The 23,978-nt window shown below is 37.6% G+C and overlaps 1 protein-coding gene and 1 pseudogene across 3 annotated transcripts in view; one reads left to right on the top strand and one right to left on the bottom strand.

Annotated features, from left to right (window-relative positions):
* The window catches only part of ITGB3BP (integrin subunit beta 3 binding protein), a 91,486-nt gene that overhangs the window by 42,510 nt on the left and 24,998 nt on the right, over positions 1-23,978 (top strand). For all 3 annotated transcript variants that reach the window (XM_055401707.2, XM_055401708.2, XM_055401706.2), the window contains exon 4: positions 10,577-10,643. In XM_055401707.2, coding sequence (XP_055257682.1) covers positions 10,577-10,643 — 67 coding nt within the window. The remainder of the gene's footprint in view (positions 1-10,576; positions 10,644-23,978) is intronic.
* Positions 19,312-20,313, bottom strand: LOC148778038 (G patch domain-containing protein 3 pseudogene; annotated as a pseudogene).

Raw genomic sequence — 23,978 nt, 5'->3', positions numbered from 1 at the left:
TTAAAGCACATTTTCAAAGACATTTTGGGTGCTCTTTCCATCACTCTTAGTATATAGTTCGAAACTTTATCGTGACTTTTAGGGCTATATGTCATTTAACACCTGATCTTCTCATCTGCCTCATTTATTCTCCTGCCCTTCCCGTGTTTACAGTACTTCAGCCGCTCTTACTTTCTGGCTATTTGTCAATCATGCTGAGCCTGTTGCCTCCACAAGAACTGCACTTGCACTTCTTTCAACCTGGAATATTCTTCCTCCAGGTATTTATATGTGCTTTCTATGTTCAGTTGAATTACATACTATGTGAACAGGTGGCAATATTAAATTTAAATTTATTTACAGTTATAAAAGCAAAAAAATCTAGATCTAAATCTTCCCTCTACTTAAATTCTACTTAGCCCTCAAATGGAGTGACTGCTTCCAGTTTGTACAGTGAAGATACACCTACACACACACACTCTCCCTCTCTCTTATTTATTTGTCATCATGTATATTGATTACATTTATGTATGGTTGTGTGTGTATCGTTATACTGCCCTACCCCTTAGTAGGGGTCATCCCCGTCCCTACCACTTGGCAGATTTTTCCAAAGTAGTATCCTTTTTAGAGGAGAGAAAAGATGGTAAAATTTTCTGTTCCTTTACTCCTAAAAATGCTCCTGTTTTTTAATAGTTGGGGTGGAAGGATAAACACCAAATTTGCATAGTCAAAGAGAGTACTTGTAAAATAGACAATAGATGTGTAGAAATCACCCCAGATTGTAGCAGTGTTAACAGCATAGATAGATAAACAGATGGGGTATATGATAAAACAGTAAAGAAAAGTAATGGATAGAATAAACTCCAACATATGTCAAGTAGGAGTTCTACAATAGAGAAGATAAAAAGGATCAGAGGCAGTAGTCTAAAATACATGGACTATCAGGTTTTCATAGTTGAGGAAAGATGGGATTTCCAGATTAGAATAACACGCTTTGTCTGAGCAGGATGAATTAAAACAAATTCACACCTAATCACATCGTGATAAAACTGCAGAACATCAAAAACAAAGAGAAAATTTCAGCAACAGGCTGACGTAAGACTTCTCATCAGTATCTATAGATTGCAGCAGGAAATGGAATAATACCAACTGAAAATCACATCTGAATTATTCATTCAGGAAGTAAGAATGAAGTAAAGGTATTTTCATTCAGTCTGAGAGACTTAACCATTCACAGATACTCCTCGAAAGATTATTAAAGAATATTCTTCTGTGAGTACATGCTCATAACTGAGCCTCAAATAAAGGAATGGAATGCAAAGAGCAATGGTAGAATAATAAATTGGCAAGCATGTTGGTGAATCTATAGACCTAGTTATAAAAATGTGATTACTAATCCTGCTGACTATAAAGCAACAGACTGGGTTAAAAAACAAGTACTAATAGACCTTAAGAGCTCAGAAGATATATGTGGAAGCAGAAAGGAATTACAAATTTAAGGTGCTTGTAGTCTTCAGGGAGCAGATGGAATATCTGTCCGTTGAATTTAATTGTGTTTTTGTTTACTTGCCTTTAAAATGGGGAAAATAACATCTACCTCAGGATTGTTGTAAGAATTAAAAGAATTAACATACAAAAAGTAGAACAGTGAATGGCATTTAAGTGTTAAATACATATGTTCAGTTCAGTCACTCAGTCGTGTCCAACTCTTTGTGACCCATGGATTGCAGCATGCCAGGCTTCCCTGTCCATCACCAACTCCCAGAGCTTACTCAAACTCATGTCCATTGAGTTGGTGATGCCATCCAACCATCTCATCCTCTTTGTACCCTCCTCCAACCCACTTCATTTTTTCCCAGCATCAGGGTCGTTTCCAGTGAGTCAGTTCTTCGCATCAGGTGGCCAAAGTATTGGAGTTTCAGCTTCACCATCAGTCCTTCCAATCAATATTCAGGACTGATCTCCTTTAGGATGGACTGGTAGGACCGTATTTCAGTCCAAGGGGATCTCAAGAGTCTTCTCCAACACCACAGGTCAAAAGCATCAGTTCTTCGGTGCTCAGCTTTCTCTGTAGTCCAACTCTCACATCCATACATGACTACTGGAAAAACCATAGCTTTGACTAGATGGACCTTTGTTGGCAAAGTAATGCCTCTGCTTTTTAATATGCTATCTAGGTTGATCATAGCTTTTCTTCCAAGGAGCAAGAATCTTTTAATTTCATGGCTGAAGTCACCATCTGCAGTGACTTTGGAGCCCCCCAAAATAAAGTCTTTCACTCTTTACATTGCTTCCTCATCTATTTGCCATGAAGTGATGGGACCAGATACCATGATCTTAGTTTTCTGAATGTTGAGCTTCAAGCCAGCTTTTTCACTCTCCTCTTTCACTTTCATCAAGAGGCTCTTTAGTTCCTCTTTGCTTTCTGCCATAAGGGTGGTGTCATCTGCATATCTGAGGTTATTGATATTTCTCCTGGCAATCTTGATTCCAGCTTGTGCTTCATCCAGCCTGGCGTTTCTTATGATGTACTCTGCATATAAATTAAATAAACAGGGTGACCATATACAGCCTTGACATGCTTCTTTCCTGATTTGGAACCAGTCTGCTGTTCCATGTCCAGTTCTAACTGTTGCTTCTTGACCTGCATACAGATTTCTCAGGAGGCAGGAAAGGTGATCTGGTATTCCCATCTGTTGAAGAATTTTCCAGTTTATTGTGATCCACACAGTCAAAGGCTTTGGCATAGTCAATAAAGCAGAAGTAGATGTTTTTCTGGAACTCTCTTGCTTTTTCCATGATCCAGCGGATGTTGGCAATTTGATCTCTGGTTCCTCTGCCTTTTCTAAATCCAGCTTGAACATTTGGAAGCTCTCGGTTCACATATTGTTGAAGCCTGGCTTGTAGAATTTTGAACATTACTTTGCTAACGTGTGAGATGAGTGCAATTGTGCGGTAGTTTGAGCATTCTTTGGCATTGTCTTTCTTTGGGATTGGAATGAAAACTGACTTTTTCCAGTCCTGTGGCCGCTGCTGAGTTTTCCAAATTTGCTGGCATACTGAGTGCAACACTTTCATAGCATCATCTTTTAGGATTTTGAAATAGCTCAACTGGAATTCTATCACCTCGACTAGCTTTGTTAGTAGTGATGCTTCTTCCTAAGGCCCACTTGACTTCATATCCCAGGATGTCTGGCTCCCGGTGAATGATCATGCCATCGTGGTTATCTGGGTCATGAAGATCTTTTTGTATCGTAGTTCTGTTTATTCTTGCCACCTGTCCTTAATATCTTCTGCTTCTGTTAGGTCCATATCATTTCTGTCCTTTATTGTGCCCATCTTTGCATGAAATATTCCCTTGGTATCTCTCATTTTCCTGAAGAGATCTCTAGTCTTGCGCATTCTGTTGTTTTCCTCTATTTCTTGGCATTGATCACTGAGGAAGTCTTTCTTATCTCTCCTTGCTATTCTTTGGAAATCAGCATTCAAATGGGCATATCTTTCCTTTTCTCCTTTGCCTTTAGCTTCTCTTTTTTTCTCAGCTATTTGTAAGCCCTCGTCAGACAACCATTTCGCCTTTTTACATTTCTTTTTCTTGGGGATGGTCTTGATCCCTGCCTCCTGTACAGTGTCAGGAACCTCCGTCCATAGTTCTTCAGGCACTCTGTCTATCAGATCTAATCCCTTGAATCTGTTTATCACTTACACTGTATAATCGTAAGGGATTTGATTTAGGTCATACCTGAATGGTCTAGTGGTTTTTCTTACTCTCTTCAATATAAGTCTGAATTTTGCTGTAGGGAAATACATGTTTCAGCTATTTTTATGAATATTGTTATCAAAGACATCGTATGATTTATTATAAAGGGGTAGAAAGAGCAGTAAATACTAGCTTCTTAAAAAAACTAAGAGTTGGTATAAGAATATTAATATTGATATAGACCAAAATAGTTATTATGACAAAAGGGCTTTATTGAAAATAATAGAACTTTTTACATAATGAAAGAATGAAAGATTCACTACCAGAAAAGGAATCCTGAACCTATGTGCATGAAAAATAAAAACTCAAGCAAAACGTGACAAAATAGGACAGTATTACAAGGAGAAACTCGCAAGTCCTTAATCATAGTAGGCTATTTTTTCAGAAGCTGATAAAATATATTTAAAAAGTTAGGAATGATAGAAATAGTTTATGTGTTTGTTTTTATTGTCATTCAAACAATACTTTTCCAGTTTTATTGAACTATAATTAACATATTGTTTAAGATGTTCAGCATAATGATTTGACTTACGTACAATCGTGAAATGATTATCACAGTAAGTTTGGTGAAAATCCATCACCCATTTCACTTTTGCTGTTTTTCTTCTTTAGTCTCTCAGTGTGTCCTACTGTTTGCTACCCCGTGGACTCAGCATGCAACCTTCCCTGTCCTTCACCATCTCACAGAGCTTGCTCATTTCACATAGATATAAATAAAAGGAAAAAGTTTTCCCTGTGATGGGAGCTGTTAGCTTTCTCTCTTAACAACTTTCATATATAACATATCACAGTATTAATTATATTCATCATGTTGTATGTTACATACCTAGTACTTATTTGTCTTATGACTAAGCTTTGTACCTTTTGACTACTTTCATCTCATTCTTCCTTCCCACTACTATGTGCCTCTAGTAGTATTCCATAGTGGCTGAACCAATTTATATTCCCACTAGTAGCTCATAAAGATTCGCTTTTCTCCATATCCTTGTCAACACTTGTTGATTCTTGTCTTTTTGATAATAGCCATTCTGGCTGCATATGAAGTTTTGATTTGTATTTCCCTGATGATCCGTCTGCCTCCAATGTGGGAGACCCGGGTTCGATCCCTGGGTCGGGAAGATCCCCTGGAGAAGGAAACGGTAACCCACTCCAGTATTCTTTCCTGGAGAATCCCATGGATGGAGAAGCCTGGTAGGCTACAGTCCACGGGGTCGCAAAGAGTCGGACACGACTGAGCGACAGAATGGAATGGAATGGATGATTAGTCATTTGAGCATCTTTTCATGTGCCTGCTGGCTGTCTGTATATCTTCTTTGGAAAAATGTCTGTTGAGACCCTCTGCCCATTTTATAATCAGGTTGTTTGGCTTTTTGATGTTGAGTTGTATATTTGGGATATTAACTCCTTACTAGACCTATCATTTTGAAATATCTTTTCCATTCAGTAGACAGTAGTTTCCTTTACTATGCAAAACTTTTTTAGTTTGATATATTTCCATTTATTTATTTTTGCTTTTGTTTCCCTTGCCTGAGAAGATAATATCCGAAAAAAATAATACTAAGTCCGATGTCAAAGATCTTACTGCCTATGCTTTCTTCTAAAAGTTTATGGTTTCAGGTCTTACATTGGAATCAGAGTATGAAACTCTAGCTTTGTTCTTTCTCAAGACTGGCTATTTCAGTATCTTTTTTGTTATAAAGTATAAAATATTTAGAATTGAGTGATAATAAAAACATGTCAGCTCTTAGAGGAAAAAATTTATACCTAAACATGGCATGATAATGAAAGCATTCATAGTGGATTTACATTTATCAATGCATATATTTTAAAAGGATGACTGAAAATTAACAAGCTGAACATTCAACTCAGAAAGATAGAAAAAGAACAATAGAACAAAGCATAAAAAGTAGAAGGAAATAAGAAAAATATAAACAGAAAAATATTGCATAGAAATGGTTCAATTAAAAGAATAATAGGATCTCATTCACCTCTTAGCCTACAGACTCCAGCTTGATCTGCAATAACTCTTTCAGAAAAAAAAGTTTTAGTGTGTGACACCTTAGACAAGTAATTTTAAACCTCTCTGGGTCAAGGTTTTCCTCAATTCTTAATTTCTGGTTTGGGACCAAAAGATCCTGAGATGTGCCGGTTCAGTTCAGTTCAGTTCAGTCACTCAGTCGTGTCCGACTCTCCACAACCCCATGAATCACAGCACGCCAGGCCTCCCTGTCCATCACCAACTCCCAGAGTTCACTCAAACTCATGTCCATCGAGTCGGTGATGCCATCCAGCCATCTCATTCTCTGTCGTCCCCTTCTCCTCCCGCCCCCAACCTTTCCCAGCATCAGAGTCTTTTCCAGTGAGTCAACTCGTCGCATGAGGTGGCCAAAGTATTGAAATTTCAGCTTTAGCATCAGTCCTCCCAATGAACACCCAGGATTGATCTCCTTTAGAATGGACTGGTTGGATCTCCTTGCAGTCCAAGGGACTCTCAAGAGTCTTCTCCAACACCACAGTTCAAAAGCATCGATTCTTTGGCGATCAGCTTTCTTCACAGTCCAACTCTCACATCCATACATGACCACAGGAAAAACCATAGCCTTGACTAGACGGACCTTGGTTGGCAAAGTAATGTCTCTGCTTTTTAATATACTATCAAAGTTGGTCATAACTTTCCTTCCAAGGAGTAAGCGTCTTTTAATTTCCTGGCTGCAGTCAGCATCTGCAGTGATTTTGGAGCCCCAAAAAATAAAGTACTCTTTGAACAGTATCAAAGAGATGTGCCAAGTGTAAAGTTTATTTATCAAGAAGCAGCATGATACTGGCCTAAACCTGCTTGAACTTTAATTTATTAGTAAATAATCATAGCATCTTGGCTAATAGAATGATCTTTGTAGCTCAATGGCTGGATTTAGATCCTGACTCTACCACTTACTAGCATTGGAGCTTCAGATAAATTTTATGACCATTCTGTGCACTTGTTGTCTCATCTGCAAAATGGGAATAAGAATGACTATCTCAGAAGTGTGCAGATTAACTAGTTAATATAACATTTAAAACAGTGCCGGGCCCTAAAGGCACTTTTTAACTGTTAGCCGTCGTCATCACCATTGTTGATTATACTTCTAAACATTATTATCATTATTATCTATCGAAAGATATCTTCACTAGTTCAACAAAGGGCTTCTGGGAGCCTTACCAGAAAGTCCAAATACAATTTTTAAAGCAGTCCCTATTCAGTGATATTACATTTATCACCAGTGTTTTGTGAAACTACATTTAAAGGGAATCAAGTACACGATTATTGGAGAAGGAAATGGCGACCCACTTCAGTGTTCTTACGTGGAGAATCCCAGGGACAGGGGAGCCTGATGATCTGCTGTCTGTGGGGTCGCACAGAGTCGGACATGACTGAAGTGACTTAGCAGCAGCAAGTACACAATTATTAATCATATATAGCGTAGCGAGGAAGAGTACGTAGAATCCATAGTACTTTAGTGTATGTTAATTGCTAATAAAATGGAATGAAATAAGGAAAAGTGATTATTAAATAAGTGGAAAACTCTTGGTGTGACAGAGTCCACTCAGTAGTCTTTGATAACTGATCCAAATGTTATTCTTTGAGACATTAAAATTCCTCCTTAATACAATTGAAATGTCTGTTATTTTAAAGCGTAAATCCTAGGTGCTTCTCTGATGGCTCAATGGTAAAGAATCTGCATACTAATGCAGAATACCTGGGTTTAATCCCTGACCTGGGAAAATCTCACATGCCTCAAAACAACTAAACCTGCGCCACAACTTTAAAAAAAAATTATTTATTAATTGAAAGATAATTGCTTTGCAGAATTTTATTGGTTTCTGCCAAACATCAACATGAATCAGTCACAGATATACATATGTCCCTTCCCTCTTGAACCTCCCTCTCATCTCCCTCCCCATCCTACTCCTCTAAGTTGTTACAGAGCCCTGACTTGAGTTCCCTGAGTCATAACAGCAAATTCCCATTGGCTATTTTACATATAGTACTGTAAGTTTCCATGTAACTGTCTACATACATCCCATCCTCCATCCTCACCCCTGTCCTGTGTCCATAAGGCTGTTCTCTATGTCTGTGTTTCCACTGCTGCCCTGCAAGTAATTTCATCAACTTTTGCACCTGTAGTCTGGAGCCCAGGAACTGCAACTACTAAGCCCTCGAGCCGTAACTACTGAAGCCTGTGTGCCCTAGAGCCCATGCTTCGCAGCAGGGGAAGCCACCACAGTGAGAAGCCCTCACACAGCTAGAGAGTATCCCCAGTAGCTACAACTAGAGAAAAGCCTGCACGGCAACAAAGACCCAGCACAGCCAAACATAAATAAATAAAATTATATATATATATATATATATATAAAAGAAAAACAAAAGTCCTTCCATGAGAAGATTAAAACTAATGCTGTTAGTTATGTTTTATAGTTTGTGATATCTGACTAATCCCCTTACAATAATCAGAATGTTTAGAAAGGCCTAAAACACCTGGTGAAAATTCAAATAAAGCAATCTTTTGCTGTTTCTCACCTAGCACTACTGACTGCTTGTGCTAAAAATGTGAAAAATAATTACAGGTTAAAAGAACAAAGTAATATGGTGGAGCTTTATTGAATGGAAATAGCTTAATTCAAAATTCAGGAAGTTAGTATTAATCTAACTTTTATGAAATAAAAATATATAGTATAGTTTTTGTTTGTGGTTTTTCTATTAAAAATACTTTTTTTGAGAGACAAATTTTAATGATCTTATTTCCCCAAAGTTCTCTAAAATCATAAGTAAAATATTATTACTCTTTTCCCCATTCATCTTTTATTATATAAACTCTTAACCATATTGACTTATTCTATTTGGAATTTAAAGATACCAACAAATCAAATAATGAAAAGCTAATAACAAGAGAGGTAGCTAGGACTTTAGCAAAATTCCTAGACCACAAGTTTTTCTGTTTTGGATATTAAAGACTATTATGAGATAAAAATTTAGTATGACAGTTTTTTTGAGAGAAGGCATAAGTTCCAAAGTAACAATGAGGGAAATTATTGTTAAAGTAGTTTCTGAACCACCTTGGTCAATGAAATTGTAAATTTCCTCTAGAAATAGAAGCAAATGAGAGTAATGGAGTACAAATTAAATGAAGAAAAAAATGTAAACCAGCAATGGATAGTCTGTTCCAGACAATATATTTTTTAATGTGTTAATAAATCACATTTAAATTTTAAAGAAGTTGCCTTCATGTTATCTGCATGTTTGGTTTCATCTGGAAGTATTGGATCCTCCTGCAGCATTATCTAGAACTATGCCATCCAGTACATGTACATGTTGAACATGGAGTGGGACTGATCTGAATTGAAATGTGCTATAAGTGTAAGAATACACACCAGATATTAAAATCTTAGTTTGGAAAAAATAATATATATAATAATTTATGTAGATTGTGTGTTAATATAAGAATATTTGGGTATGTTGGGTTAAATCAAATATTCAAATTTGACTCTTTTTCCTTTTATAAAAGTTTTGTTAGTAGATCTTAAATTACATCAGTGGTTCATGTTATATTTCTTTTGTAGAGTGTGAGCTTGTTTTTCATGGTACATTGTACCAAACAATTTTTTAGAAAAGTAGTAACTGCCAGTTGTTGAGCACATGAAGCTATATTAAAATGTGTAGTGTGAGAAGGTGCCAGTGTTTGTACATTATAAAAAGTGAATTTTCTTCACTGATTTTCATTGGTAGTAAAGAGTTTGGATTATTCATTCATTCGCTTCTTTATTCATTCAGTAAAAGGCCAGTTTATGTAAAACACTGAGAATCTCTAACTATGCTAATGTGTCCTCAAGTATGAGCGCTAACTAAGTCCATACGCACTTTTAAATTGAAGTTTAAAAGTTGATTTACAGTATTGTAATTTACAGCATAGTGATTTGGTATTTTTGCAGATTATATTCCATTGCAATTTATTAGAAGATAATGGGTATCATTCCCTATGCTATACAGTGTGTCTCACTGTCTTATATATAATTGTCTGTGTCTGTTCATCCTAAACCACTAATTTGTCCCTCCCCTTTTTGCTTTCCCCTTTGGTAGCCACAAGTTTGTTTTATCTGTGAGTCTGTTTCAGTTTTGTATATACATTCATTTGTATTATCTTTTAAATTCCACTTATAAATGACACCATGCAATATTTGAAATATCTTCATAGGCACTAAAGGTATTTCCAAGAGTTTACTAAATCATTTAGCATTTAAACAGTCAGATACTTTTGTCCCTAAAGTTGTATTTGATTTACTGTGCTATCATGAGGAGCTCACTATTTTCTAGATATTAGTATCAACAATTCCTTGTTGTTAACTGTGAGACAAAAAAATAGGAGTTAAATAATATGAACTGGAAACTTTAATAATTTTTATTAAAATATCTGATGATAGCATCCTTTATCAAGTAAAGTTTATATTATCAAGTTGGGTTTATCTAGTTTTTCTTTTGAATATACCAGGTCCCAATAGAAATTTTATTCAAAAGATTGTTTCTTTTGTATAATATAATCATGAATAAAAAATTAGAATGGAAAAAAATGAAAATAAAAAATTAGAATGGGAAATAAAAAAAGAAACAAAGTTCCTATATTGCAAAGTTCTTCACAATACTGCAAAAATTTTCCCATACCAAATTTCAGGATACTTTTGCATTAACTACCCTTTTTTTATTTGTCTACCCTTTTATTTTTTATTTAAAATTTGGTGATCTAAATTCTATTTAAAATTTGACAATTTTGCTTTAACTTTATGTTCCTTTTATTGCACACATAGGAAAGAGGGAAAACTTGCATTACCTCAGTATAAAGAAAAGAAAGGAATCTACTATGCAAGACAATGAGTAAGTTTGTTTTTGCTGAAATAATACACATGTGTCTTAAAAAGGTCATATTTGTTAAAATGATGTTTTAAGATAAATCATTTCTTTTGAGAAATGAATGGTTTATAGAAATGTTTATAGAAATGAGTAAAAAGTTTGTAGTTTCTACTTCCTGAGTAGAACTATGTTTTCTTAAAGAAGTAAAATATTTACGATGTGTTTTAGCAGTGTTCATATGATGGTGATATGCGTGCATGTATGCATGCTAAGTCACTTCAGTCATGTCCAACTCTGTGCGACTCTGTGGACTGAAGCCCACCAGGCTTCTCTGTCCACAGGATTCTCTAGGCAAGAATACTGGAGTGGGTTGCCATTTCCATCTCCAATGATGGTGATATATGATACCTTAATTTTTAATACCCATTTAGCCCAGTTCCCCCAATCTATGCTTAAGAAACTAGCTTAGGGTAAAACTGAGGGAATCACCCTCTTTGGATGAAGTAATATATTAATTTACAACATGAGTCCATAAGCCCGCAATGGGTAGATACCTCATTTTCCTCATCGTTACCCATCCATCACGTTGTATGGCACAAAGAAGATATAGCTGGAAAAGTAATGGATGGATGGAGAAGTAATATTTTAGACCATAATGTCTAACAAGTAACTGGTTCAGTAGCTAGGAACATAGTGAAGCCAACAGAGTAAGGAATCTAGAGGAACCTAGAAGGCTTATTGGCCATCAGTCAACAATTTTCGTATTGGCCTATCGGTAGTGCCTTGAATGAAATCTGTCTGTGTAGAAAGCTACTGCCTGTGTATTCTGATAAGAATATTTGTATCTATCCACTAAGGCTTGAAAAATTGAAATAAGCAGAACAGGGAATTGAATTTTCCTAGTAGTTCATGTGTTCAGCCCATTTGCTTTTCCAGCTGTATCTTCTTTGTGCCATACAATGTGATGGATGGGTAAAGATGAGGAAAATGAAGTATCTACCCATTGGGGGCTTATGGACTCATGTTGTAAATTAAAATACCTTCCCTAACTTAGAAGTGAGTTATAGGTTATGTTTCAAAATATTATTTATTTATTTAAATTGAAGTACAATTGATTTACAGTCTTGTATTAGTTTCAGATGTACAGCACAGTGATTTAGTTTTTTATATGTGTGTGTGTATTCTTTTCAGAATCTTTTCCATTATAGGTTGTTACAAGATATTGAATATGGCTCCCTATGCTATACAGTAGGTCCTTGTTATTGGTTTTATATATAGTAGTGTGTATCTGAGGAGGCCTTACAAATAGCTGTGAAAAGAAGAGAGGCGAAAAGCAAAGGAGAAAAGGAAAGATATAAGCATCTGAATGCAGAGTTCCAAAGAATAGCAAGGAGAGATAAGAAAGCCTTCCTCAGTGATCAATGCAAAGAAATAGAGGAAAACAACAGAATAGGAAAAACAAGAGAGCTCTTCAAGAAAATTAGAGATTCCAAGGGAACATTTCATGCAAAGATGGGCTCGATAAAGGACAGAAATGGTATGGACCTAACAGAAGCAGAAGATATTAAAAAGAGGTGGCAGGAATACACAGAAGAACTGTACAAAAAAGATCTTCACGACCAAGATAGTCACGATAACGTGATCACTGACCTAGAGCCAGACATCTTGGAATGTGAAGTCAAGTGGGCCTTAGAAAGCATCACTACGAACAAAGCTAGTGGAGGTGATGGAATTCCAGTTGAGCTATTTCAAATCTTGAAAGATGATGCTGTGAAAGTGCTGCACTCAATATGCCAGCAGATTTGAAAACTCAGCGCTGGCCACAGGACTGGAAGAGGTTAGTCTTCATTCCAATCCCAAAGAAAGGCAATGCCAAAGAATGCTCAAACTACCGCACAATTGCACTCATCTCACACGCTAGTAAAGTCATGCTCAAAATTCTCCAAGCCAGGCTTCAGCAGTATGTAAACCGTGAACTCCCAGATGTTCAAGCAGGTTTTAGAAAAGGCAGAGGCACCAGAGATCAAATTGCCAACATCCGCTGGATCATGGAGAAAGCAAGAGAGTTTCAGAAAAACATCTATTTCTGCTTTATTGACTATGCCAAAGCCTTTGACTGTGTGGATCACAATAAACTGTGGAACATTCTGAAAGAGATGGGAATCCCAGACCACCTGACCTGCCTCTTGAGAAACCTGTATGCAGGTCAGGAAGCAACTGTTAGAACTGGACATGGAACAACAGACTGGTTCCAAATAGGAAAAGGTGTACGTCAAGGTTGTATATTGTCACCTTGCTTATTTAACTTATATGCAGAGTACATCATGAGGAACGCTGGGCTGGAAGAAGCACAAGCTGGAATCAAGATTGCCGGGAGAAATTTCAATAACCTCAGATATGCAGATGACACTACCCTTATGGCAGAAAGTGAAGAGGAACTCAAAAGCCTCTTGATGAAAGTGAAAGAGGAGAGTGAAAAGGTTGGCTTGAAGCTCAACATTCAGAAAACAAAGATCATGGCATCTGGTCCCATCACTTCATGGGAAATAGATGGAAAAACAGTGAAAACAGTGTCAGACTTTGTTTTTTTGGGCTCCAAAATCACTGCAGATGCTGATTGCAGCCATGAAATTAAAAGACGCTTGCTCCTTGGAAGGAAAGTTATGACCAACCTTGATAGTATATTAAAAAGCAGAGACATTACTTTGCCAACCAAGGTCCGTCTAGTCAAGGCAATGGTTTTTCCCGTGGTCATGTATGGATGTGAGAGTTGGACTGTGAAGAAGGCTGACCGCCGAAGAATCGATGCTTTTGAGCTGTGGTGTTGGAGAAGACTCTTGAGAGTCCCTTATACTGCAAGGAGATCCAACCAGTCCATTCTAGAGGAGATCAATCCTGGATGTTCATTGGAGGGACTGATGCTAAAGCTGAAACTCCAATACTTTGGCCACCTCATGCGACGAGTTGACTCACTGGAAAAGACTCTGATGCTGGGAAAGGTTGGGGGCGGGAGGAGAAGGGGACGACGGAGAATGAGATGGCTGGATGGCATCACCGACTCTGTGGACATGAGTTTGAGTGAACTCTGGGAGTTGGTGATGGACAGGGAGGCCTGGTGTGCTGTGATTCATGGGGTCGCGGAGAGTCGGACACGACTGAGCGACTGAACTGAACTGAGTGTGTATCTGTTAATCCCAAACTGCTTATTTATCCCTGCCTTCCTCCCCCGCTTTTCCCTTGATAACCATAAGTGTATTTTCTATGTGAATGTGTTTCTGTTTTATAAATAAGTTCATGTCTTAATTCCACATATAAGTGATATCATATGACATTTGTATTTCTCTGACTTAACTTCAGTTAGTATCTCTTAGGTCCATCCAATTTAAAGGGCATTATTTCATTCTTTTTATGGCTGACTGATACTCTATTATCTGTCAGTGGATACTTAGATTGCTTCCATGTCTTGGCTATTGTAAATAATGCTACTATGAACATTGGGGTGCGTGCATCTTTTTGAAATTGAGTCCTTTCCAGATATATGCCCAGGCGTGGAATTGCTGGATGATATTGTAACTCTATTTTTAGTTTTTTAAGGTGCCTCCATACTGTTTTCCATAGTGGCTACACCAATTTACGTTCCCACCAACAGTGTAGGAGGGTTCCCTTTTCTCCACACCCTCTCCAGCATTTGTTATTTGTAGACGTTTTGATGATGATCATTCTGAGCAGTGTAAGGTGATATGCACTGTAGTTTTGATTTGCAGTTCTCTAATTAGCAATGTTAAATGTCTCTTCATGTGCTTGTTGGCCATCTGTATGTCTTCTTTGGAGAAATGTCTATGTAGGTCTTCTGCCCAGTTTTTGATCGAGTTGTATTGTTTTTTTTGTTAGCAACTTGTGTGAGTTGTTTCTGTAATTTGGAAATTGAGCTTGTTGGTTCCCTCATTTGCAAATGTTTTCTCCCAATCTGTAGGTTGTCTTCTCATTTCATTTATGGTTTCCTTTCCAGTGCAAAAATGTATAATTTTAATTATAGCACGTTTGTTTATTTTTGCTTTTATTTCCATTACTCTAGGAGACAGATCAAAAAAAAAATTGCCGTGATTTATATCGAAGAGTGTTCTGCATATGATTTCCTCTAAGAATTTTATAGACTTGAGTCTTATATTTAGTCCTTTAATACATTTTATTTTTGTATATGGTGTTAGATAATGTTCTAATTTCATTCTTTTACATGTAGCCGTTCAGTTTTCCCAGCACAACTCATTAAAGAGACTGTCTTTTCTCCATCGTATATTCTTGCCTCCTTTATTGTAGATTAGTTGACCATAACTTCATGGGTTTATTTCTTGGCTTTCTATCTTTTCCCATTGATTTATGTGTCTGTTTTTGTTCAAATACTTTACTGTTTTGATGAGTGTAGCTTTGTAGTATAGTCAGAAGTCAGGGAGTCTAATTCCTCCAGCTCTGTTCTTTCTTAAGATTGCTTTGGCTCTTTGAGGTCTTTTGTGTTTCCATACAAATTTTTAAAATTTTTTGTTATAGTTCTGCAAAAAATGCTATTGGTAATTTGATACAGATTACATTGAATCTGTAGATTGTCTTGGGTAAGTATAGTCATTTTGACAATATCAATTCTTCCAGTCCAGAAACACGGTATGTCTTTCTATCTGTTTATGTTGTCTTCAATTTCTTTGAGTTCAGCATCTTATAATTTTTGAAGTAAATCTTTAGGTAGGTTTATTCCTAGGTATTTTATTCTTCTTGATGTGATGGTAGATGGGATTATTTCTTTAATTTCTCTGTCTTTCGTTGTGAGTACATAGAAATGCAACTGATTTCTGTATTTTAATTTTGTATCCTGAAGCTTTACCAACTCCTTGATGAGCTCTAGTTGTTTTCTTGTGGTGTCTTTAGGATTTTTTTGTATACAGTATCATGTCATCTGCAAACATTGACAGTTTTATTTCATTTCCAGTTTGGATTCCTTTTATTTCTTTTTCTTCTCTGATTGCTGTGACTAGAACTTCCAAAACTATGTTGAATAAAAGTGGCAAGGGTGTGTGGTTACTGATCTTAGAGGAAATGCTTTCAGCTTTTCACTATTGAGTTTGATATTAGCTGTGGGTTTGTCATATATAGTCTTTATTATGTTGAGATATGTTCCCTCTATGCCAACTTTCTAGAGAGTTTTTATCATAAGTGGGTGTTGAATTTCATCAAAACCTTTTTCTGCATCTACTGAAATAAATGAAATTTATTAGTTTGTTAATGTGTATCACATTGATTTGCTGGTATTGAAAAATCTTTGCATCTCTGGGATAAATCCCATTTGATTGTGATGTATGACCCTTTTAATGTATTGTTGGATTCAGTTTGCTCGTATTTTGTTGAGGATTTTTTCACGTATGTTCAACAGTGGTATTGGACTATCATTTTCTTTGTGTGTGATATCTCTGTCTAGTTTTGGTATCAAGGTCATGTTGGCTTCACAGAATGAGTTTGGGCGTGTTCCTTCCTCTGCAGGTTTTTAAAAATAGTTTCAGAAGAATAGATTTTAAATGTTTGATAAAATTCACCTGTGAAACCATCCAGTCCTAGACTTTTGGTTTTGGGCAGTTTTTAAATTACTAGTTCAATTTCTATACTTATGATTGGTCTGTCCATATTTTCTATCTTTTTCTGGTTCAGTCTTGGGTCTGAATATCTTTTAAACCATTTGAATGAATCTTAGAATGCATTTTCCATACAAATTGTGTTGTAATTTGTGGTTAAGACCTCATTTCAGGCTGCAAGTCTATTTTTTTCATAATGTAGGTAATGTATAGTATTAATCAGTGGTAGTCTGGGTAAAAAAATATATATATATGGAGAATGCCACATAGAGTATAATAGCAACAAAAATAAGAGTTTATCAAATAGGTCTCCTAGTTTGACATCTATATATATCACCTGTACCCCTTTATCTTTTTATAGCTGCTTTCCCTAGTCATACTCCCCCCAGTCCAAATATTTTTTGTGCTCTATCCCACAAATAGTTTTGTTATAAATTACTACTACTCCTTCCTTTAACCAAACTTCTAGCTTCCTTGGTGAAACCAATTTCAGCTAGATATTAAGATAAAAGCATTATTTTTTAACTCACTTAAATATATTTTAAAATAGACAATAGATGTACGTAATAGAAACTCAAATTGTCCAAAGGGATATATAGAAAGCAAATGGCAAGCAATGATTTTTGAATCACATATATTCTTGTTAGATTTCCTTTATTATTTTGTAAAACCATTCAAAAGACTTATATCTTTTAAATCTGACTTATATCTTTTAAATCTGAAATTAAAGTGACTATTTCATGCTTTTAGATCAGTTTTAAGTGATTATAACATTTTATGATTTGTTTTGGCAATTGTATTAGATTATAGTTTTCCAGAGAAACAGAATGAATAGCAGATGTGCATACATATAGTAATGTAATAATGAGAATAAAATATATTGTGATATAATAATTATTAATAATGAATTATATATAATTACATATATAGGTAGACTTACTGTGAAGAATTGACTCATTCAAGTATGGAGGCTAAGTTCTACAATGTACCATCAGCAAGCTGAAGACCCAGCAAAGCCGGTGGTGTAATTCCAGTCCAAGTCTAAAGGCCTAACCATCAGGAGATCCAGTGGTGTGAATCTCAGTTCAGGGGCAGAAGAGCAATGTCCCAGCACAAGCAGACAGGCAGCGAACTCAACCTGCCATCCTCTGCTTTTTCTTCTGTTCAGACCCTCAGTGGATTGGGTGATACCCATTCACATTGGGGAGGACAATTTACTGAACTAGTAAACTAAGACACAGGAGCCTAGTAGGCTGCAGCTCATGGGATCGCAGAGTCGGGCACAACTGAGCAACTAACACTTAATAAACTAAGACAGTTACATAGTAGTGATTTTCTAACTCCGTCATCCTATTAATTGGCCTTTTTTTAATTCGTGAATTCTCTTTGTATATGTATTTCATTATATGCAGTTTTATCACATCTACCACCACAGTCAAGACATAGAATAGTCCTATTTGCTATATAAAGTGTATTTTCAATCACTGGTTTATTCTCTTGTAGACAAAAGAGTAAATTATTTCTATACTTATCCAAGGGTGTTGGAGAAGACTCTTGAGAGTCCCTTGGACTGCATGGAGATCCAATCAGTCCATTCTAAAGGAGATCAGTCCTGGGTGTTCATTGGAAGGACTGATGCTAAAGCTGAAACTCCAATACTTTGGCCACCTCATGCGGCGAGTTGACTCACTGGAAAAGACTCTGATGCTGGGAGGGATTGGGGGCAGGAGGAGAAGGGGATGACAGAGGATGAGATGGCTGGATGGCATCACTGACTCGATGGACATGAGTTTGAGTGAACTCCGGGAGTTGGTGATGGACAGGGAGGCCTGGCATGCTGTGATTCATGGGGTTGCAAAGAGTCAGACACGACTGAGCGACTGAACTGAACTGAACTGAACTGAATAGTAATGGTATGCTAGAATCAGGTTCTGTTTTTTTGTTTTTTATCTATACAATTTAATTGTGATAGTTAACCACATTTCAGAATTCTGATTTTCTCTTTACTGTATTTTAAGTATTTGATCATACAGTAAGAATACTGACTTAAGTATCACTTTCTGCTTAAATGAAGGTCTCTGGGTAACTTAGTAGAAAACATTTATCGAAAACATAGGATGAAGGTATAATTATGCTTATATTCTGTAGGCAATCAAAAACTAAGAGGGAGACAAGTATTTACTTTTATTTTCAACTGTTTAAAATTCTTGACAGAAAAAAAATGGAAACTTTCTTCCAAACATCAGTATTAAGATAAGCATGCTCACTTTCACCACTAGTATTCAATATTTTACTGGAAATTCTAGCCATAGCAATTAGATAAGGAAAAAGAGTAAAAGTCATCCAATTGAAAAAGAAGAAATAAAACCATCTCTATTTGCAGATGACTTGATCTTCTTGATCCTACATAGAGAGACTCCTGAAGAATGCACAAGAAGCTGTTAGTACTAATAAACAAAGTCAGCAAAATTACAAGGTATAAGATCAATACACAAAAATCCATTGTGTTTCTATACGCCTGCTGTGAACAATTTGAAAGAATTGAAGGAGGCAATTCTGTTTATAGTAGGATTTAGAAGAATAAATCCTTCCTGGTTTCCTTAGTGGCTCAGAGGGTAAAGTGTCTGCCTGCAATGCTGGAGACCCGGGGTCAATCCCTGGGTCGGGAAGATCCCCTGGAAAAGAAAACAGCAACCCACTCCAGTACTCTTGCCTGGAAAATCCCATGGATGGAGAAAACTGGTAAGCTACAGGCCATGGAGTCGCAAAGAGTCAGACATGACTGAGTGACTTCACTTCAATTCAGAAGAATAAAATATCTCCGTTCCGTTCTGTCGCTCAGTCATGTCCGACTCTTTGCGACCCCGTGGACTGTAGCCTACCAGGCTTCTCCGTCCATGGGATTCTCCAGGCAAGAATACTGGAGTGGGTTACCGTTTCCTTCTCCAGGGGATTTTCCCGACCCAGGGAGCGAACCCGGGTCTCCGCATTGGAAGCAGACGCTTTAACCTCTGAGCCACCAGGGAAGCCCAGCCATTAAGCCCTTTCACTAAAGAGGAAGATATAACGGGGGCTTTTTGTAAAAATGTCCCTGAGGTAGACGACCAGAAGGCAAGTTCTGAACAAAGCATCCTGAACAACGTGCCGACTGCTGCTCCCAGAGTACTTTCTGCCTTCAGTGGAAGATAAGGCTGGGCACAGGGCTGCCACTGTGCAGTTATGAGTGATCCTGATTAAGGGGGAGTCCTTGAACCTGTTACTCAGGCTCTGAGAGGCTGTTCAAGGCACGATTGGAACTCCTCACAAAAGCCACGTCTGTGCGAAATTTCATGCCGGTGGGTGGCTGGCGGCGGAGCAGCGACTCTCCTTGGTCCTGGGGTAGGGGCTCATCGTAGATGGTGGAGATGAGCCCCAAGCCAGTTCCACGGGGCCTCTTTGGTTGCCCAAATGGCTGGAGCTTCTCTCCATGGTGCCCCAATCCACGCTTGCATCTGGGGTGCTGGCCGTCATTATCCAGGGCATCAGGAACACCTGAGCACTGGCTGCCCAGGCCCTGGCCCTCAGCCCAGCCCTGCCGTTCCAGCACCTTCCACCCAATGCCCTTGGTATGGCGCTCGTAGGTGCCCACCTGGTGTCTGAACACAGAGCCGGCCTCCTGGCCATCATGGAGCCTCCGTTCCAGACGCATTTGGACAGAGTCTCGGGCGTCTTTGTCTCCACCATCTGCGTCGTAGTACATGCTCATGTCCACATCCCAGTCATCAGCTGTCTGTTCATCAAAGTCTCCTTCCTCCTCCTGCCAGAACTGGGCGTCGGTATAAAACACCAGGCCAGAGCCGCCCTTCTCCCACTTGAGGTGAAAGACTTTGTACACTGGATATTACAAAGTATTTCTGAGAGAAATTGAAGAAGACCTAAATAAATGGAAAAACAATCTGCTTTCATGGGCAGAAAATTTAATATTGTTAAGGTATCTGTACCTCTACCCAAAGTGATCTACACACTTAATATAATGCCTATCAAAATTCCACACCATGTAAAAAACTATTCAGGCATAAAAATGATTGAGGTTCTGATACATGCTGTATAGCATGATGAACCTTGAAAACATGGTAAGTGAAATAAGCCAAATACAAAGGACGAATGTTATTCAATTTCAGTTATATGCAATATCTAGAGTAGGCAACTTTAAAGAGACAGAAAGTATGTCAGAGATTACCAGAGGCTAAGAGTTATTGTTTAATGTTATGGAGTTTCTGTTTGTGGTAATGGTGGTGGTTTAGTTGCTAAGTCGTGTCTGACTCTTGCGACCTCATGGACTATAGCCTGCCAGGCTCCTCTGTCCCTGGGATTCTCCAGGCAAGAATACTGGAGTGGGTTGCCATTTCCTTCTCCAGTGGATCTTCCTGACCCAGGAATTGAACCCAGGTCTCCTGCATTGCAGGCAGATTCTTTACCAACTGATCTAGAAGGGAAGCCTGAAATAGTTCATTGTATTTGTTTTAGTCTGTGGTAATAGAATGGTTTTGAAAATAGATAGTGTTTATGGTTGTAAAGCTTTGTGAATGTAATTAATACCACTGAAGTGTACACTTTAAAAATGGTAAAATGACAACTTTTATATTATATATATATATATATACTATAATGAGAAAAAATTTTGAATTGAAAAACAACTACAGGGACAACATGAATATGCATTCTTTAACAAGATGGTAGAGTAGAAGGACCTGAGCTCACTCCTTACAGAAACATTAAAATCACAACTTCCTGCTGATAAAAAACAATGGAACCTACCAAAAAAGATACTCTATATCCAAAGACAAAGAATAAACCATAATGCAATGGTAGGGGGAACACAGTTGCAATAAGCTAGGCAATCCACAAACTGGGAAATAATTCCATCACAGAAGTTTTCCCACAGAAGTGAAAGTCCTGAACCCCACATCAGGCTTCCCAGACTGGGGGTCTGCTAACAGGACAAAGAGCCCCCAGAGAATCTGGCTTTGAAAGCCAATGAGTTTTGATTAGAATTTCACAGGACTAGGGGAAACAGATTTTACTCTTACAGGGTGCACACAAAGTCTCCTGCACCAGCTCCTAGGGGAAAAAGCTTAAGAGATTGGACCACACCTACCTGCTAGTATTAGAGGGTCTCTTGCCAAGGGGGGAGGCAGGTGTGGCTCACTATGGGGGAGAAGACACTGACGGTGGCAGTTCTGGCAAGTCCTCATTAAGGTGAGCTCTCCTGGAGATTGCCATTTTCTCCCCAAGACCTAGCCCCACCCAACAGCCTGTAAGCTCCAGTGCTGGGACACCTCAGGCTAAGCAGTCAACAGGACAGGAATACAGCCTGCTTAACATCTTCCTGAGCATGGCCCTGACCACCAGGGGGCAGAACCAGCACCCACCAGTGGACAGGAATCAGTTCCTCCCACCAGGAAGCCTGCATAAGCATCTTAGCCTCATCCACCCGATTTCAAATCACAAAAGCAAGAATAATTGCAGCCTGTGGAATAGAAACTGCAGTCACAGAAAGTTAGACAAAATGAGACGGAAAAGGAATGAATCCCAGATGAAGGAACAAGATAAAACCTAAGTGAAGTGGAGATAGGCAATCTAATGGAAAAAGAATTCAGAGTAATGATGTGAAAATGATCCAAGATCTTGGGGGAAAACGGGAGGCATATGTTGAGAAGATGCATGAAATGTTTAAAAAAGACCTAGAAGAAATAAAGAACAAACAGACAGAGATGAACAGCGCAGTAACTGAAATGAAAGATAACACTACAAGGAGCCAGTAGCAGAGTGACTGAGGAAGAACAGGTAAGTGGCTTGGAAGACAGGATGGTGACGATCACTCCCAGGAAGCAAGAAAGAATGAAAAGAAATGAAGGCAGTCTAAGAGACCTCTGGGACAACAACTTGAGAAAATATTTGAAGCAATAATAGCTGAAAACTTCCCTAGCAAGGAAAGGAATTAGTTGCCCAAGTCCAGGAAGTGCAGAGAGTCCTAGGCAGGATAAACCAAAGGAGAAACACATGAGACACATAGATTTCAAACTGATGAAAATTAAATTAAAAATTTTAAAAATATTAAAAGTAACAAGGGAAAAGCAGCAAAATAAAAAGCATACAGGGGAACTCCATAACATTATCAACTGATTTCTCAGCAGAAACTCTACAGCTCAGAAGGGAGTGGCACGATGTATTTAAAGTAATGAGAGGGAGAAATCTACAACCAAGAACACTCTACCCAGCAAGGCTCTCATACGGATCAACAGAAAAAAGCTTTATAGACAGGCAAAAAATATTAGAATTCAGTACCATCAGACCAGCTTTGCAACAAACACTAAAGGAACTTTTCCAAGTGGAAAAGAAAAGGCCACTACTAGAAACAAGAAAATTACATATGGAAAAGCTCACCAATAAAGGCAAACATGCAGTAAAGGTAGGAAATCATCTGCACACAAACATGACGTGGAAACCAGCAGTTGTGAGAAAGGAGAGCTCTTTGAAATGAATTCAAATTTGAAATGAAAAGATCAGCAACTTGAAACAATCTTGTTTATATATAGACTGCTATATTAAAACCTCATGGTAACCACAAACTGAAAATCTACAGTAGATATACACAAAGAAAAAGAAATCTAGACACAACACTAAAGTTAGTCATCAAGTCACAAGAGAAAAGAACAAAAAAGAAAGGGAAGAAAAAAGGCCTACAAAAACAAATCCTAAACATTTAAAAAAGTAGCAGTACAACCATACATACTGATATTTATATCAATGGATTAAATGCTCCAACCAAAAGTCATAGCCTGTCTGGAATGGACACAAAAACAAGACCCATATATATGCTGTCTACAAGAGTCCCACTTTAGATCAGGGGACACATACAGACTGAAAGTGAGAAGATAAAGGTATTCCATCTTTCTTGCAAATGGAAATGAAAAGAAAGCTGAAGTAGCAGTATTCATATCAGACAAAGTAGACTTTAAAACAAAGACTGTTGCAAGAGAAAGATGGTCCAACAGTCCAAGACAATCAGAGAAGATGTAACAATTGTAATTATATATGCACTCAACATAGGAGAACTCCAATATATAAGGCAAATACTAACAACATGAAAGGAGAAATCAATAGTAACACAATAATAGGGGGGACTGTAACACCCCACTTTCATCAGTGGACAGATCATTCTGATACAGTCAACAAGGAAACACAGACCTTAAATGTTACTTTAGACCAGATCAGTTCAGTTCACTTCAGTCGCTCGGACCAGATAGACTGAATTAAATATTTATAGAGCATTCCATCCAAAACCAGCAGGATACACATTCTTCTCAAGTGCACATGGAACATTCTTAAGGATTGATTATAGGCTGGCCACAAAGCAAACCTTTGTAAATTTTTAAAAATTAAAAGCATAATCAAGCATCTTTTTCAACCTAAATGCTATGAGCTTAGGAGAAACTACATGAAAAAAAAACTAAAAAAACACTTTGAGGCTAAACAGTATGCTACTAAGCAACCCCATGGATCACTGAGGAAATAAAAAAATACCTAGAGATAAATGAAAATAAAAGCATGATGATCCAAAATCTATGGAATGCAACAAAAATGGTTTTAAGAGGGATGTTTATAGCGATAAAATCTTACCTCAGGAAACAAGAAAAATCACAAGTAACCTAATCTTACACCCAAAGCAACTAGAGAAAGAAGAACAAACAAAATAAAAAGT

The sequence above is a fragment of the Moschus berezovskii genome, chromosome 4 (assembly GCF_049115385.1).
Source record: "Moschus berezovskii isolate FMDL1 chromosome 4, NW_MosBer_1.0, whole genome shotgun sequence".
NCBI lineage: Eukaryota > Metazoa > Chordata > Mammalia > Artiodactyla > Moschidae > Moschus > Moschus berezovskii.
This window is presented reverse-complemented; position numbering and strand designations above follow the sequence as displayed.